This window comes from Antechinus flavipes, chromosome 3 (assembly GCF_016432865.1).
Source record: "Antechinus flavipes isolate AdamAnt ecotype Samford, QLD, Australia chromosome 3, AdamAnt_v2, whole genome shotgun sequence".
Taxonomy (NCBI): Eukaryota; Metazoa; Chordata; class Mammalia; order Dasyuromorphia; family Dasyuridae; genus Antechinus; species Antechinus flavipes.
The window spans coordinates 287,576,015-287,594,790 of record NC_067400.1 but is presented as its reverse complement, the minus strand read 5'-3'; the positions used below and the strand labels follow the sequence as shown (position 1 = coordinate 287,594,790).

At 34.7% G+C, this 18,776-nt stretch overlaps 1 protein-coding gene across 2 annotated transcripts in view; it reads left to right on the top strand.

The window, feature by feature from the left end:
- Nucleotides 1–18,776, top strand: part of LOC127553988 (uncharacterized) — a 49,144-nt gene that overhangs the window by 17,160 nt on the left and 13,208 nt on the right. For both annotated transcript variants that reach the window (XM_051985158.1, XM_051985157.1), the window contains exons 9-15: nucleotides 8,975–9,043; nucleotides 9,461–9,563; nucleotides 12,615–12,682; nucleotides 13,694–13,805; nucleotides 15,625–15,686; nucleotides 16,272–16,338; nucleotides 18,267–18,334. In XM_051985158.1, coding sequence (XP_051841118.1) covers nucleotides 8,975–9,043; nucleotides 9,461–9,563; nucleotides 12,615–12,682; nucleotides 13,694–13,805; nucleotides 15,625–15,686; nucleotides 16,272–16,338; nucleotides 18,267–18,334 — 549 coding nt within the window. The remainder of the gene's footprint in view (nucleotides 1–8,974; nucleotides 9,044–9,460; nucleotides 9,564–12,614; nucleotides 12,683–13,693; nucleotides 13,806–15,624; nucleotides 15,687–16,271; nucleotides 16,339–18,266; nucleotides 18,335–18,776) is intronic.

Below are 18,776 nucleotides of genomic sequence, written 5' to 3'. Positions count from 1 at the left end.
TCTTGTCTAACTCTCCCTGCCTTTTAGCTGCTTTGTCAGTACCATCCCCCCTCCCACTCTTTCTCCTCACACTTCCTTATCTAGCTGTCCACATTAAAATTTTTCTTTGTTTTAGAACTTGTGGGCTCATTTAAAGCCAATTGTATTATGTTGTACATAAAGAATGTTTCCTCAGGAATTGAAACAGGACCTTTAGCTTCGTAATATTCAGTTAGTTTTTCTCCCATTAGTTTCCACATATCTGACTCTTATTTTTCTTCCTTAGAGAGCCAAAGAGACATGCACTCTAATATATTTAAGAGTCCAATGATCTGCTTCCAAGTTACCAACAAACTTTATTTCTTTATTGACCTAATTATGCATTCTACACACTTCCCTTGGCGTAGGGGAAGCTTTTTTCTTAGTACTTGCCCCATTTTAGCTGAAAAATGAAAATGACTAGTTTAGCCCTTAACAAAATTTCCTGTTTGTCTGTTTTTATACTTACCCTATTTGAGGGTCACAGGGACTCCTCCACTGAGCTTAAATCCTGTCAGTGGAACAGCTTTGTGTTCTGCTTTGCAAGGCCCCGAGTTTCTAGTGGCCCCACATTTGGCCACCAAAATATAATGTCCTGACTAGCTCTCTGGAGGGTCTCAGAACTGGCCTTGGTCTTTAGATGGAGAAGTGATGAAGGCAGAAGAGCCACCACGAGGTTGGTCAAAGATGGAGTCCCAAATCTTCTCTGTGTTTGTGTCTATGGCTGAGAGAATATCTTCTGTGTCTGAGACTCTCTTAAATACCTCAATACGATTATATCACTACAGCACACTGAGCATGCAACTGATGCAGGACTTCAAAATCTGCAGGAAACATTGGATTCTCTGACACATGATGAGACTATTGCAGCACTTCAAAATTTGTAGGAATCATTGGATTCCCATTGTAATGGACAATAATTTGGTTTTGGACTATGTCTTGTTGCTGAAGGAGAGGCATATGTGTGATTGTTATTTATATATCCTCCTTCTAGGACTTATGGACGTGTATATTTATATTGTTTGTTATATCATTATGTTGATTCATGTTGTTTGCTACATCACTACTAGCCTGAGTTATATTGCTACGTGCTTGTGTAATACCTCCCATGCTGATGGATTTATGTATACCTGTTTCAAGTAAGACCCTTCATCCCAGAGAAACCACTAACAATATCTGGTTTGACTCCCCATTTCCCTTTGGTGTTTTCATCTCTTTTCCTGAGAAGTCAGGCGTGACCACCTGTGTTCTAAAACAACAACAACCAAAAAAGCTGGAGATGTAGAGGGCCAGAACTCTGGATAGGTATACTTGAATCAAGAACAGCAGAGTGCTTATAGTTAAGCACCTACTCAATGTGAGATAATAGTTCTCTAAACATATACTTAAAATGGTATGGTGATGTAATGGTTGTCCATGCTCAGTGTGCTGTAGTGATGTAATCATACTGAGGTATTTAAGGAAGTCTCAGACACAGAGAACTCTCATAGCCACAAACACAGAGAAGACTTCAAGCTCCAGACTCCAGATTCCAGACTCCATTTTTGACCATCCTTTTGGTGGCTCTCCTGCCTTCATCACTTCTCCACCTAAGACCAAGGCCCATCATGAGACCCTCCAAAGTAAGCTAGCCTAGACATTACACTGAGTGACAAAGTCCTGTTAGGGAAATTAAGTTATCACTGAGAATAGACTGCCGTTACAATGAGCAAGAGTCCTGGTAGGCAGCTGTGCCAAGAGGAGAGAGAGGTCCCTTTGCAGAAGCATAATTCCTACTTCAGACTTCTACCAAAAAATGGAGTTTAGAATTGTCCTTTATAGAAGTCTGAAGATTAAAGCTCCCAGTTGAAAAGAGAGCCAATGCCCCCAGGGCTAGATACTTCTCTTGGAGTTTCAGCCACTCAGTATCAGGCCTAGATCTCCAATTGAATGAAAATCACTTTTGCCTAAATAGGATTCTGGCCACCCAAAAGACCAATTGGGGGGTGATTTGCCTTAGAAAGGCCCAATTTGGAAAATATGCTTTCTCCTGGACTCTTCAGAGTCTAGGAGACCCGGAATCAAAGGGGACACAATTTCAGAGTGATTATTTTACAGATTAAAGTGGACACAGTTTCACCTCCATCACTTTCACTTGTACTTTCTTGAGAATCAGATGATTGTTTCTTCACATTGGATTCTTTAAGATGTTTTTACCATTGTTCTTTGATGTTGGTATTTTAGAATTTTTGTAGGTAATGCTGGATTTCATGTTCATTGCCCATGTGGGAGGAAGGTCCACACATGAGTATCATAGATAAGAATAATTCATTGTATCTCTTCAATATTTGCTGTTTTACATTGTCCATTTCATATTTTTCTATCTTCATTTTCTGATATGTGAAGAGATTCTAGATAAATTTATTTAACTTTTTTCCTTTTTACTAACTTTGAATAAAACGACCATTTCATGAAATATTTCCTCAGAATAGAAAGATTCTAGTTGTTTAGACTCTTTGATACTTTTCATCCCTTTTGCTCTTAAAAACTTATTAATCCTTCTTGCCTTTTGACATGACAGTTCCTCCTCTGCTCTATCTTGGGCACAGAAATAATGTCTTTCAGACAGTGAGTTTCATAATAAAATGCTTAATATTTTCCCTATGGGTTTATCTTTACAATTCTTTTTGTTCCTAAGAAACAGCATTCTATTTTAAAACTTTAGGTCCACAGAAATAATTTGAGAGAAATCCCTATTTCACATTCTTTTAAAAAATTTTGATCACACATGTGGTGCAATATACAAAAAGTAACCCATTCCATTTTCATTTCTAATGCAAAACTGCCTTTGGCAGAAGTGACAAAAAATGAATGAGAAAAATACAAAAACTTAATTATGTACATGAAAATGCATGCTTCTGGTAAAAAAAAAATTTTAATATTTTTGAAACTAAATAACGCTGATGAGTAACGTAACATAACCAGTTGTCATTGGGCAGCACTCCCAACAGCCAATTCTCTGTGTGGGTGATGTCATAAAGCATTTTTTCTGATTGGTCTCTATGGTAGCAGAAATGTATACAGTAATTAACTGTTCATACTCTTGAGGAGAGTTTTGGGATAGGTGGTGTGAACTTTGCTGTTCATAGTATTTTGTATCTTCAGTTGAGAAAGTGATTTTATTGCACTTTCCAGTGCTGACTTTGGAAATTGAGGTAGGTGCTGATATCACTCATTGACACACTATAAGCATTTCAAACTCAGTATCTCTAAAGCTGAACTCATTACCATTCCCCTCTTGAAGTTTCCTCTATTCTTGATTTCCCTTTTCTTGTAAGGGGCGATACCATACTCTCAGTCACCCAAATTCACTATATGAATGTTAATTCACTATATGAATGTTATGCCCATCATCTCCTTTCTCACCCCGCCTATATACAATCAAATCTGAAGGTGTTAGCTTTTACCATCCAAAATCTGTCCACAGCTTTTGTTTAATATTGTCCTATGTTGTCACATATTATCTGACTTGCGTTGGGAAGGTAATATTTAGTTTTCTTTCCAGAAATTAATTTTGAATTTTTCTTAGATACTAATTGTACTCATTAGTATTGATAGAGCAGATTAATCTTATACTCAATAGTTCTCATATTTCTCTTTTCAGATTCTCTATTTCTAACTTACCTTTCACTTTTTTTGTACATTTCCTATCTCACAGTCTCCTATTATCACAACCAATAACTATCATTGGACATAGCATTCTTCCCACATCCAACCAAATGCCAAAAACTATCAAATGTTTGCCATCTGCACTTTATCTACCCTGTGATTTTATTCTCCTTTACTGTGATTACCTAGATTCAGGCCTCCTTCAGGTTCATCATGAGCTATTCCATTAACTGCCTGGGTAGTCTTCTGTCACAAGTCTTATCCCACTCAGATGCATCTTTCCCTCAGCTGGATTCAAAATCATTTTGAAAGAGCAGGTGTCAGATCATCTAGCGCTCAATCAACTCTATTGACTTCCTAATATATTGAAGACTGACTACAAATCCATGTTTGGAATTTAAAGTTCTTCATAATCTGGTTCTCTATAACTATTGCTCAACAATCACACAGACAGACACACACACAACACTTTCCAGTCAAAGCTACATTGTTACACTAAAATAAAATATTTAGAGGTATAAAGGTCCTTGGAGGACATGTAGATATAGTAAAACCCCTTGTTTTAAATTTTAGCAGACAGAGCCCCAGGAAATTGAAATTACTTGCCCAAGGACTTAGAGGTAAGAAGCATAACAGGTGAATCTGTCCTTGGTTTCAGGTATTAGGATAAGAAAAAAAAAAAACTAGTATGTTTTGATCTCCATTCAGATTCCACATTTCTTTCTCTTGTTTTAGATTATTGTATTGCTGAGAAGAGCTAATTCTATCAATGCTGATAAATGCAAAATGTTGCTGTTACAGTGTACAATGTTCTCTTCCTCTGTGCTGAACTGTGCTCCCCTTTCACCCAAGAGAGACAGATCGACCTTTCCTGACGTCCTTCCAAGCTTTATTGCACAGAAAAATTCTTTCACTCTTGTCTCTTTCTGTGTTCTGCTATTATTCCTGAATCTACTCAGAGGCTTGATTTCATCTTGATTCTAAGGAAAACCGGGAAGAGCTCAGACAATTTCCTGGCTTCTCTACTTCAACATGGCTCTGCCTCTTCCCATTATCTTTTAATAGACATTTGTTGCCCAACTATACTCAAGTATTCTTGGTCAGCTGCAATATGGATTGAGCAGGCTTTTGTGGATTGCTCAGAGTAACTGCAATTTATAGTACTAAACAAATAGAATGTTAGGTATTTGAAGGAAAAAGTCATGCCCTTTTTTTCTCTTTGATTCCTTACTACCTATGGAAGCATGTTATAGATCTTTTTTGAAATATTTTAATCCAGTAGAGGATAATGAAGTACAACCTGAAGTAAAAACTTATGACACAAAAAGTTTTCAGTTTTAACCTTGTTATCTTTTGGAGTTACTTATAATCGATTAATTGAATATATAATTTCAAGACATATGGGACGAAGGCAAGTAAAAACTTTAACTCTGCATCAAAATAAAGAGTTGGCTATGTGAAACCTTCCTCTACTGATTCATTTGATCAACAACTCATTTGCAACCTACTGTCTTTGAAAATTACCCTAATGTTTTATTAACACTTGAAATACTTTGTTAGTTTTTATTTGGGCTCTTTGTATTTGTTGGATTTGGGGCACTGTCAATTACTCATCCCCATCATGGATGAATTTAAAGAATGAAATAAAGGAATTCTTATGAGAAGTTTTTAAAGATGGTTGGGCCAGCTCATCACCATGAGCTTCCAATCTAGTCTTTATTAGAAGTGGCTTTGTTGTGAAAGACACAGGAAGGATCTAGATGGAAACAGTCAACTTCAGAAAATCTAAAGTAAAGACAAAAACAATATCTCTGATGACACTTTAAATTCTCTTTCTATGTATTTCAAAAGTATGGGCTTAAACTACTAGAGTTTAAAAGTGAAGAGGTACTGCTGAAGTGGTGGAAAGTGTTTATATGGTCTACTATGTTTCCTCTTTCTAAAAGATTTATTAAATTCCTCATCTGTTTATGTAGTGACCATTTAGAAAAACCATTGTTGTTATATCAAGTCAAGTCATAGAAAGCAATTCTTTAGCTCAGAATTGTTTCCAGTTCTTTGTGTTAATTCAGCATGCCTGAGTAGAAAAACCTAAGCAGGAGGCAGAGCCAAGATGGGGGAATACAGAGAACAAACCCAGATGTTGTCTTCCAACATTTCCCCTAAACAACTCTAACACAGAATGCCATTTATCACATTTTGGAGTAGCAGAGCCAACACAACATTAGAATAAGAATTTTTTCCAAGCCTAAAACCACTTAGGAGATCAGTAGGAAAAGTTTGTGACACAGTGGAAGTTTTGCCTGCCCTTGAGTGCAGCATCAAAACCAACAGTGTGTCTCGGAAGTGAGGGTAACAACTGAAGTAGGTGCTTGAGGAGCTCTCAGCCCAGTGATGATAGTCAGGGAGGGGCCAGACAAATGGTTGACAGGGGATTCTTTAGTCAGTGACTGGGTGCACTGAGACTGATTGGCACCTCTATTGCCCATAAACAGTTATGGATCTCAGTTCCAGACCAGAAAGGACACTGGCCACAAGGGAAATAGGGGTCCTATTCCCAGTTCTTTGGCAAAGAGGAGGGGTAGCACTTGTGACTGCAGAGACCAAGGGATCCTTTCTGAGTAGAGACTAGAGAGCAGACCAGGAGAGCTGCAATCACATCTCTTCCAGATAATGTCACTTTGGAAACATCCTCCAAAGATAGATGGAATACAGCACAAAAACTACACAAGGGACAGTTAGAAGGAAGTCTACATAGATGAACATTAAAATGAGTCAATGATATTCAATGATTTCTTAAAACAAATAAAGGGGTAAGAAAAGAGGGAGGTATTGCAAGAAGGGGCAATGGAAAGGTAAATGGGAAAATTTTCACACAACAGATGGCATGAAAAGGAAGATATTTACCTTGGGAAGAGGGGAAGAGTCCAGTCAAGGGCAATGTTTGGACTTGGCTAGGTGGAGGAAATCTTTCTTGATCAACAGAGAAAGTATTTTAATAAAAAAAATGGCCAAAATGGAAATATTCATTGCATTTCTTCACATGTATAATAGAAACCAGATTGATTATACTCTCACTGGCTACCTGGAAGAGACTGAATTTTGGAACTCAAAATTTCAAAAGAGAAAAGTTAAAAGTTTCTCAAAAGAGAAAGTTAAAAAATAATCTAAATTTTTAAAAAATATATGAACATGTACAGATCCAATAAAGGAGGAAAGCAAAGGATTATGCATCAAGAAGCTTTCCCCTCAAACTCTTCTAAACAGAAATAGGAAATCCCCAGATAAAATACTTAAGGGGATTTTTTCAGCTCAGCATAGAGACCTAATCAGGATAAAATACACATTCAGTTCCTAAAAAAAGAGCATGTAACAGGAAGAAGTTGTAAACCAGGTTAAGAAAGTGTCCAATCAAGGAGAACCACAATTGGGACCACTGTAAACTGGAATTTTTGTAAGCCATCCCCCAACTCTAGTACACATCACAACTCTGGCCAGAATGAAAAATGTTACATGGCTTCAAAGCACAATAAGAAATGTCACAGCAGTGTAGCTCATATCTAAGGGGCACAGCAGCATCTCAATTCCAATTCCATTTCCATCCTTGTTTGAAGACTGGAAGTACAAGAGTAGAAAACTTGAGACTGAAAGAAGTTTGCAGTTATATAACTGTGAATTAGCAGAGCATACTGGAAGGCTAAAAGTGGATGGGGCCAGGAGCACTCTGTGGTATCCAGAGCAGGAAGAGATAGAACTTAGACCAGAAAACCAATAATTAGTTATCCTTGAATCAAACTTAAATCCTTGAATTCTTGAATCCTTGAATAACGGGCCCATCAAAAGCATGTAGTTCCTCAACCTGATCATTCCTGGGATTTTGAATGAACACAATACTATTAACCTCAAAGTAGAAGCAGTACCTGCCCTTCCCTTCCCTACAGAAGTGAACACAGTTTAAGATCAAAGTCATCAAAAAAGGACGGAAGAATGAATAAACAAAAGACTCTCACCATAAAAAACTTATTTTCTTGGCCCCAAATAATGTCTTGATTGTATCTCACAATCTTTTGAGTTCCTGCCTTGCCTCAAACAGGCAAAAGAGAAAGTTAAAAAAAAAAATCTAAAATACGTGAACATGCACAGATCCTGTAAATAGTAGAAAAGTTTCCTGACCCAGTACCATCCTTCAAAATAGCATATTTCCTATTGTAGTCTGGGGGTGTTGCTCACCACAATTTTGGGGAGTAGGGGTCAAAATGCCCTTGTGCAGGAATGATTATACAGTAGAGATGGTTTATGGGAGTGGAATATAGATTCCAATCTATTAATGTTCAAAAGAGAAAAAAGGTGGTGGATTGAGGAACAGTGATTTCATTGATTAGAGGACCTCTCAGATTGAGAAAGAAATCCCCTTGATGAATGAACTTGGGGAATCTCCCACCCAATTTATAAGAAGGATCTGATGCTCAGGATTTGTTCAGGAAGCAAGTATACATCATACAGAAGGAACTTGTATTTTAAATATCTTTGTTTTGTAGTTTTGCTCATAAAGTTTCTGATTTTCCCTTGGCAGATAGATTCCTAAATATTTTATACAATCAGTAGTTACTTTAAATGGAATTTCTCTTTGTAACTCTAACTGTTGGGTTTTGTTAGTGATATATAAGAATGCTGATGACTTGTGTGGATTTATTTTGTATCCTGCAACTTTGCTAAAGGTGTGGATTGGTTCTAATAACTTTTTAGTAGAGCCTGTGGGGTTCTCTAAGTATACCATCATATCATCAGCAAAGAGTGATAATTTGGTTTCCTCATTGCTTATTCTTATTCCTTTAATCTCTCTCTCAACTCTTATTGCCAAAGCTAGCATTTCTAATACAATATTAAATAGTAACGGTGATAGTGGGCAACCTTGTTTTACTCCTGATTTTATTGGGAATGGTTGCAATTTTAACATACCTTTGTTAGAAGTAGTTTTGTCCTGAAGACAGAGACATGTTTTGGAGAGGGCCATTTATAGAAGTAGTAAATAGATTTTGTTGCAAACATGGCCAATGGCATGTGATACAGAACATAACAATAGTTTGAGATTTTTCTCCTCAAACTGAACATTTTATGAAAGAAATTATCATACCATGTAAGCCATTTTCTTTCTGACCACCTTTCTTGCTTTGCATATTAATTCCATCTAAAAATCTCAAAACTTAATCACTCATTAGTGGTAAGATCTGATAACAGAAAAAAAATGTCCTTTTTATATTGAATGTGGATTTAAAAGTTTTGTTTTTTTTTTTTTTTTCTATTCCAGGGATGACAATGGTGGAAATATCTCCCCAAATGATAGAACTTATTTTTATCAATCGGGTTGATGACCCTGGTGAGTTGAATAAAATTATTTCTGTTTTTCAAGATTTCACAGCATGATGTTTTAAAGGAGACTTAGATGAGCCAAAAAAAACCCTAAACTCTTCATTATGACCCTCTACATGGAAAATAAAGGTGCTGGAGAACTGAGACTCCATTTTTACTCATTTTTACTTTTTCAACATGCCTAATTATATATATATGTGTGTGTGTGTGTGTGTGTGTGTGTGTGTACTATACACATTCTGGTGGGAGAAAAAAAAACTACCACATCAATGTGATGAACATCAAGTATGCAACATTCCTCCATTCATTCATCCAATCAACAATGCTAAAAAAACAACAAAGTTATTGTCTTAGAAAATTCCCTGACATTTTAAAGAACTCTACATGTCTTAGTGGTTCACATTTAAATTCTTTATCATTATAGATGAAACTATTACCATCTATGTAAAAGATGTAAAGAAACAAACAAATAAGGGAGGAAGAGAGAATACTATTGTACAGGAAAGTATTCATGATCAACATGTATGGTGAGCTTTTATGTTTATACCTTGACTAGATTTAGCTTTGAAATATGGTTCTTTAAATAAGTGTACACATTTCTCAAGAAAATTTCATTTCTAAGAAAATATTACTTGTAAATACATCATATTAAGGGGAAAAACCCTTAAAAATATGGAAATTGCAAAGAACATTTAAAACAGGATGATTGGTCAATGCTAGAAAACTAGAAATGGCCCTTAACTTTCATGAACATCTATTTTTTTAAAATAGTTTGACAATATGGGCCTCTATATGCTAATGGTTATATATAAGGCCTCAGATACTGTCAATGAAATCAGAGATTATTTCTCTTTTTTGGGTAGTGTTATTTCCAAAATACTTTGAGTTTAAAAAGAATGCATATTAGCCATATCAAAGTGCACTGATTAGGCCTATTGGGTCTTCCCAAAGAAGGCTTGGATTGTATCATATTCCTGGAATTATGCTGCTTATACAAAATGAATATGAAAAGTTTTTAAACAGGATATTGGATTGTTATAATATGCAATTGGAGGCAGGGGAGAATATTAAAGAAAAAGGATTATGCTCTGGAAACAGTAATCACTTCCAGAATAAATGGAGTAGATGATGCATCTCTATCTAAAGGTTTTGCTATGTCAAACCACCAAGCATGTGCTTTGAGAAAAGTGTACCTTATAAAATTGTAATATATTGACAAAAGTTCATATAATCCAGAATGTAAGGATGCATAATTTATTCATTTGTTTAAGGCATAACCAACTCTTTATGACACCATTTTTGTTGTCTTGTTTGTTTGGGTTTTTTTGTTTTTATTTTTTTTATTTTATAATAACTTTTTATTGACAGAACCCATGCCAGGGTAATTTTTTTACAACATTATCCCTTGCACTCGCTTCTGTTCCGATTTTTCCCCTCCCTCCCTCCACCCCCTCCCCTAGTTGGCAAGCAGTCCTTTACATGTTGAATAGGTTACAGTATATCCTAGATACAATATATGTTTGCAGAACCGAACTTGTTGTATTGTTTGTGACAAAGCTAATGGAGTAGTTTGTCATTGCCTTTTCCTGCTCATTGTACAGAGGCAAATAGAATTAAGTGTCTTGCCCAGGATAATGTCTGATGTCTGATGCTGGAGTTGACCTCAGGTCTTCCTGATTCCAAGCCCAGAACTTTCTCCACAGGGCCATCTAGCCAGCCTCATATAAGTAGACAATTACAACATAACTGTGATCAAATATGCTAAATATGTGTCATGCTTAAGAAATATTTCTGTACTCTTTCAAACAAAATATACTTCTTTCTAATTTATTTCAGTTAAAATCCAATAATTTATATTTGAGTTGTTCAGTTTTCCATTTTCATATAGGAAAGAAAATTTATTTTAGACAAATTCACTTGGCCTCAAGATACCGTTTCTGCATTGTCTCTCCTTAACAAACTCATGCAAATTATTTAAGCACAAGATCATCTTTTAAGGACAACTATTCTGCCCAGTCCCATCATTCAACATATTTATAACATGTATTTGAAATTTGAGATTCTTTCTTATGACAAGGGAGAAATCAATGTCATTTGACCATACATGAATGATTATGTTGCAGGGATGTACTATCAAGTAGAATTATGGTTCTAAAACAGCAGATTACACAAAGAGTTAGGTTTGGTCAGCATAGAAGCAAGCAGATTAAACAGAGTCCAGATTGTGCTCTGTCATAACAAAAGACAACAAAACAGGTTATGGTTTGGATTGGCAAGTGAGCTTGCATTGATAGGAAGATATTTTGGGGTCTTCCACCCAAAATGTAATAATTAAGGTCAATCAGCATTCACATGTGGTAAGGGCAGGACTCTACCAGGCACTTCTTGATTCATACAACAATTTTAATTCCTGGGTGACTTTGAATGAATGATTTAATTTTTAAGGACTTCAGTTTTCTCATGAGTACAATTGGGCTGTTGGTATGGATGGCCATTTTCTTTTTCTTATCATTATTATTATAGCTTTTTATTTACAAGATATATGCAGAGGTAATTTTTCAGCATTGACAGTTACAAAACTTTTTATTCCAATTTTTCTCTTCCTTCCCCCCACCTCTTCCCCCAGATGGCAAGTTGACCAATACATGTTAAATGTGTTAAAGTATAAGTTAAATACAATATATGTATACATGTCCAGTTATTTTGCTGTATAAAAAGTTGGACTTTGAAATAGTGTACAATTACCCTGTGAAGGAAATCAAAAATGCAGGCAGACAAAACCAGAGGGATTGGGAATGTAATAGTTCTTAGTCATCTCTCAGAGTTCTTTCGCTGAGTGTAGCTGGTTCAGTTCATTACTGCTCCATTGGAACTGATTTGGTTCAACATTGTTGAAGAGGGCCACATCCATCAGAATTGATCACCATATAGTATTGTTGATGAAGTAAATAATGATCTTCTGGTCCTGCTTATTTCACTCAGCATCAGTTCATGTAAGTCTCTCCAGACCTTTCTGAAATCATCCTGTTAGTCATTTCTTACAGAACAATAATATTCCATAATATTCATATACCACAATTTATTCAGTCATTCTCCAATTGATGGGCATCCATTCAGTTTCCAGTTTCTGGCCGATGGCCATTTTCTTTCTGAACTCTTCCCTCTAGCTTTTTAATGTTCCATGTCAAAAAAAATATAGTTTCATATTTCTTGACAGTGTGAGACCTGACTGATAGTATAAATAACCCTTTCTCTCAGTTCTCATGCTCTTGTTTTGGAGTAAGCTCTCCACCTTATTGATTTCTTTGAAGTTCTAAAATTTCCAGTTAATATTTTCAATAATCACACATATGAAAGTAAAGAATTAGTATAGAGGGAAACTGAAAATATTATTTAGGTTGAGAAATTTAAAATATTTATTTTAATGATATAGACTGACTCTTCCACAATCACAACTGGATTCCTTTGCAAAGGACCTTCATGAAGTGGTAGAAAAGATGCTATTGGAAATAACATTATGACATATCTAAAAATTTTTAAATTGGGCTTATATTGAAATAATTTCCTTTGGATTTCAGGAAAAACAACAATGAAAATATTCTCCGAAACATGGAAAAGGATGGTATCTATCATGTGCGCAAGCCCAGTGAGTTGATTAAAATTATCTTCATAATTGCAATTTCATAATGTAATAGTCTTTGGAACAAAGTTGTGATTCAAGCACAAGTCAATGAAATTCTTATAAATGTCAGTAAAACCTTGAGAAAGTTTTGAAGTTGAAAGAATGTGAAAAAGTCTTCTCACTAATGAATGATAATTACAGTGAGTTTTCAATTTATGAATATTTTACAAGAATCATCCATTTACTGGAACCATCCAAAGATGACCCTAGTTCCATTGTAATAGATCAATTCCAGCTGCTGATGTGCAACTTGTTGCTACACAATGCTTCATCCAAACTAGTGGTCAAAATTCCCATTATCAGTGTTCCTGATTCTACAATTCAATTTCTATATGAAATAATTTAAGTGATGTCCACCAATTTATAGTCTCCAATACACTAAAGTCTTAGAGCCTTTTACAGTGGTTGGTTTAGTTCTATTTGCCCCTTTATGACAGATGAAGAAACCAAGGTAGACAAGGTTAAGTGACTTGTATCACAGAGAACAAATAGTGTCTGAGGCCAGATGTAGATTTAGGTCATCCTGACTCTAAGCTTGGGGGCTCTATTCCACTGCTATCCAGCTATGCTAAATGGACGATCCTTCAGAACAAAATATGTGATCCTTATTTATCTTCAATTCTTTAGTATGCCTGATGAAGTAAATGGTTTTTTCTATATCAGCTACAGGGATGACAATGAAAGTTTACATTTTTAACCCATTAATACTTTTGAAATTACCTCTATTTGACCTTCTATTTGTCATGATTTATAGGCAGTCTTTTGCATTAATGTTTTCTTTTGGTTAAAAAAGTCAACATTGCATGAGTGTAAGGGACTTGAGATGTGGAAATTACTTCACTAATTTATACAATCAACAGCTCTTAAAACAACAACCAAAAAAAAAACCCAAGTTATTGCTTCAAGGAACTGCCTGACATTTCCAAGTATCCCAAATGACTTGGCATTTCATGTTGTAATTCTTTATCATTGTAGATGAGCCTGAGGCATGTAGTACCATGGAGTTGAATGATAAAGTAAACCAATCAAACTCTGAGCAAATTGAGAGGATGATTTCGGAGAAAGGTGGGGGTGATCAGCAGGCCTGGTGAGTTGTGCTTCACCTTATATTTTTGGAACATCTAACTTTGAATGCAGTCATTTTAACAAGTATAAAAATGTCTTAATGAAAAAAAAACTGAAAGAAAATATCACCTGAAATATTAAAGAAAAACTCAAAAGGTCAAAATATGTTTAGCATTAGATGGAAATAAAACAAAACTTCCATGGCCATCCATTCTGACATGGTCTGAACCAATGGACATTTACATTTTGATAAATAATAAGGCCTTAACTATTATCAATTACTCCATGGAAGTTCATTGTTGTGGAAAGAATCATTTTCAAAATCCTTTGGGTTTGAAAAGAATAACCATGTTGTTGATTAGCCAAATTGGGTCTTGCCATGGAAGGCTTAGGAGATCCTTGTGGTTTGAATTAAGCTCCTGAACCAGCATCCAAGTCAAAAAGACATTGAACAGCTATGACATATCTTTTAATTATTGGTTATTCCTAGATACTATACCTATATGTTCATATTCGTGAAATATGTTTGAATTCCTTCAACAAAAATAAGAGCAAATTTGCTCAAGTATTCACAAAACTGAGAAAAAAGTATTTTCCCATGTAAAAGTCTGTATTGAAAGAACTTCAGTTTTCTATTTCTAAATGGATGAGGAGAGATAATTATTTTAGATGAGTTCACTCAGGCTCTAGGAAACATTTTTAGATCATCCCTCCACTATTCATCTTAGTTCCTTCCTTGTCTCAGTGAGGCTTGGGGTACAAGGCAATACTTCAAGTGATATAAAAATGCTCAGCCTAACTAAAATGGTTCCTCACAGTATAATGACAATTGATTTTTACGAGTCAGATCAATATCTTCAATAATGTTGCTCTAGTATGGTCTGTGGAAATAGAATATGACCCAATCTGAACAATGCCCCAGAATTAAAACAAAACAAAACAAAACAAAACAAAACAAAACAAAACAAAACTCAGGCAGCATGGAAATACCAAGACAGCTACATTTCCAAAAGAAAAAAAAAAGACACAATCAGAATTTGAAATATTAAAACCTCACAGATGAAGAAATCTTTTCTACCAAAGCAGATTGTGTCTTCCCTCAAATTGATTTTTTTTTTTAAAGTACCAAATATTCAGTGAGGTCAAGTGATTTGTTCATTGTTTAAGAAAGCAGATATGTTTGGAGATATATATATATATATATATATATATATATATTATATATATATAATATATATATATATATAATATATATATATATATATATATATATATATATATATATCATAAGACTGTCTTTGAAAAATCAAACCAGATAATCTCTTATCACTTGTGGGCTTAAAGTTAACTTCTGAGTATAATGGCACTGGCTGGCAGATTGGGTGTTCACACTCTTTCTGACTTTAATTTCTCTTTAGCATAATTTGCTTAGTCTAGGTCTCAAAAGCCAAAGCTTTCAGTGACTATGACTTTGTAAAGTCAGAGCAGAAATAAGTCCCTTCATTGGTTCCCAAGCTTTATTTTATGGCAACAGTACTTCCAAAGTTCTCTCTACCGTGTTTTTTTCCTTTGGATTTCTAAAATTTCCAATTCCATTGAAAATATCTATACAGATTTAATGTTTCAAAGGTAAGTAATGACTAGACAATGAAAGGAATCTTAAACATATGCTTTAGGCAAAGAAATTTAAAACAAATCTTGGAGTCATACAGACTGAATCTTAACAGATTTTCTTTGAGTAGGACTTTCCTGATGTGCTAAAGAATGAAGTATAACCTTTTGTCATATTCATCATTATAAAAATTGGATTTGCATTAAAATGTTTTATTTTTCTATTTCAGCAATGCCAATATTAGCATTGAAAGCTTTGGGAAACACCAAATATGTAAGGATAATTATTCAGGTGAGTTTATTAAAATTATCTTCACATTAGTAAATTTTATGATGTATGTAGTCATTAAAGGCTTGTTAAGATTTAACTATGGCATAGTGAAACTCTGTAGAAAGTTTTGAAGGTGAAAAAATTTGAGGAAGTTGTTCATAAATCAGAAACAATACTAATGGTCATAAGCAGACATGAACAGAAAAAAAATATTAATTATAACACTCTTCAAAAGAAAATGGAAGCTATGTTTTTACTCATCTTTGATTCTTTATCATGCCTTCTCAAGTAAATGCTTTTAATCCATATTGCCTCTGGGTTTCCAAGTAATGAGGAGAGGAGTTTTAGATTTCACACCATTTTTACTTCAGATATTCGTAAATAAACTTTTTTTAGTTTGTGGTGTTTTTCTTTTAGTATAAAGGGAGCACTGAACCCAGAGTAAGTAACTGAACCAGAGTAACTCCCAGTGGTGAAACATTAGTAGCCCACTAATTCATCCAATCAACAATCTTTTTAGAAAGTTATTGCCTTAGGGAATTCCTGAGTTTGTCTTGAGTGTTCTGAGTGATTTGGCAATTCTGATTGGAATCTTTATCATTGTAGCTGAAAATGATGAAGAGTCGAGATTGGGAATGAACAAGAAGAAAGGAGCAGGTGATAATTATGTATGGTGAGCTTCTAATTTGGTCCAAACTTTCACTAAATTTAACTTTGAATACTGTCATTTTAGTAAGAATTCAAATGTCTCAGGCAAAAACAATGTATCTGAAAGTTATCCCTTGTAAATAAATAACAAATCAGTCAAAAATAAGGCAATATGCACCTCGCATTTGAAAAGGAATGAACAAAGTTGTAAAGTTGGCATTCCACAGTAATCCAATTTCCAATGCTTTTTGCAATGGGAATTTATATGTTTTCATTTACAAGGTTTTAGCCACTGTCAATCCCTTCATGGGATCTCATTGTTTTGGGTAGTGTTATTTCTGTAGTCCTTTCAGTTCAAAGAGAAGGTTTAATAGCCATGCAATTGGGTATTGCCATAAAAGGCTTAAAAATATTGGGGTTGAATTGTATGCTTGAACCAGCACCCAGCTCAACAATATGACTGAAGATGACATATCTTTACCTATGGGGTTTTCCAGGCACTACAGCACACTGCATTAAAAAAGGATTCCTTACACAATTCCAAGGTATTGAGAAAGATGATTACAATTCATATTGTATATATCAATATCTATGTGTGTGTGTGTGTATATATATATATACCTAAAGACTCAAGGAGGAAATCTCAATACAGCATGATTAAATTCTCTTTATTCTAAATCCATTTTTAGGAAACAGGTGAATTTGTTTAGAGAAAATTAACTTCTCTCTAAGACAAAAAACAATCTCCCATGCAAGCTCTTTGTTAATTGAAGAACCTTCAGTTTTCTATTTTTACATGGCTCTCTGAATTGATAATAGATGAAATATTTGGACTTAAGGAAACATTTTAGAATTGTCCCTGCTCTAGTCATCTTGAGTTTCTTCCTTCACTCTGATTTAAGATGAAGCATGAGGTATACCTTTAAGTGCCCAGGATCATGACTCAAAATATGTGTATAAACTGTTTTTAACTTGAGATGTTTTCCTCCAATAAATGACCATTTTCTGGGATGGGTGGGGTTTAATGTCATTTGACCAGGCCACAATGAGCAGGCTATAGTAATGAACTATTGCAATAAATTAATCTGACCCAACAGATTCCCCAAAAGGGAACGGCTTCTAGCAGAGAAACAGTAGAAATTACTAGTCCAGAAGATAGTCATATGTCAGAAAAATGGTAGATGGGGATAGGAAGTCAATTGGCATTGAGAATGAAGACCTCCCAGAAGAAATATCTTTTAATAATCAAATTCAGTGTCTTCTCCCCAATGTATTGGTATAGATGGTGAGTGTTCAGGGCGATGAAATAAATTCAGGTAAATCTATAAACAGACATTGCAGTGGAATCCATGAAATTCATTAATCAGGGACATTGTTTCTACTTCTTAGAAGAAAATCTGCATTAATCATTTAAATTTGAGAAGCTTCAATTTTTTCCAAAGGTTGATGAGGGTGTCAGACTTTCTGGCTATATATTTTGTCTTGCAAAATTAATATCATTCTGTGTCTCAAAATCCAGTCTTTTTGCTTTCTAAAACCACACTCATGACCTTGTGAGATCTGACAATAAAAGTAGCACTTTTCATTGTTTCTCATGATTTGTTTTATTTTAAATGATAGTTCTGTCTTTTAATCCCTTATTTAATTATTTGGATTTCTAAACCTCTTAATTGGGGGGTGGGGAGTGGTGGAGAGTCTATATCACACACTGATTTAACTTTTCACCAATAAGATGCAACTATGAATAGAAATTAAATATATGATATTGGATAAGAATTTTCAAATAATTTTTGAAATATCAATTGATTCTCCCACAATCCAATAGATTCCTTTGCAAAGACCCTCCCTGAGACAAAAGAGCAATTATAAAATCATTTTTACTCATAAATTATGGCTTATTTAAAATATTTTAAATTGCAATTATATTGAGAACATATTACCTTTATATCCTAGTGACTGCAATGATGGTGTTATTCAGGTGACTATGGAAAACAATGAGATCACCCACAAGAATGACTCAAGTGAGTTAAAAGATTTTTTTATAATTTTAGACTTCATAATTTATAGTCATTCAACCAGTTTTGGGACTCAATTAAAGTTCAATGAAACACTTACAAATAGTCACAAATCTAGAGGAAGTTCTGAAGCTGACAGACTGTTCGGAAATTGTTAAGAACACCCCATGTGTAAATGAGTCATTGCTAAACGTGAGTTTCCAACTTAAGAACAATTATCAAGAAGTATTCGTTCCCTGAAAAATTTAAAGTCTACTCTACTACTGTATCAGCTGTGTTCTTGCTATTGGACTAACTGAGTCTTGCTATTGGACTAACCTTCAATCAGTGGCTAAAACTACCAGATGTTCGTAGCTCCTTTTTTCAAACTTCTGTTTCAATATGGAATAATTGCCTCTCTTCCCATTTGGCCATTTTTGCTTTTTAAGGAGTTCTTTTCTATAACAAA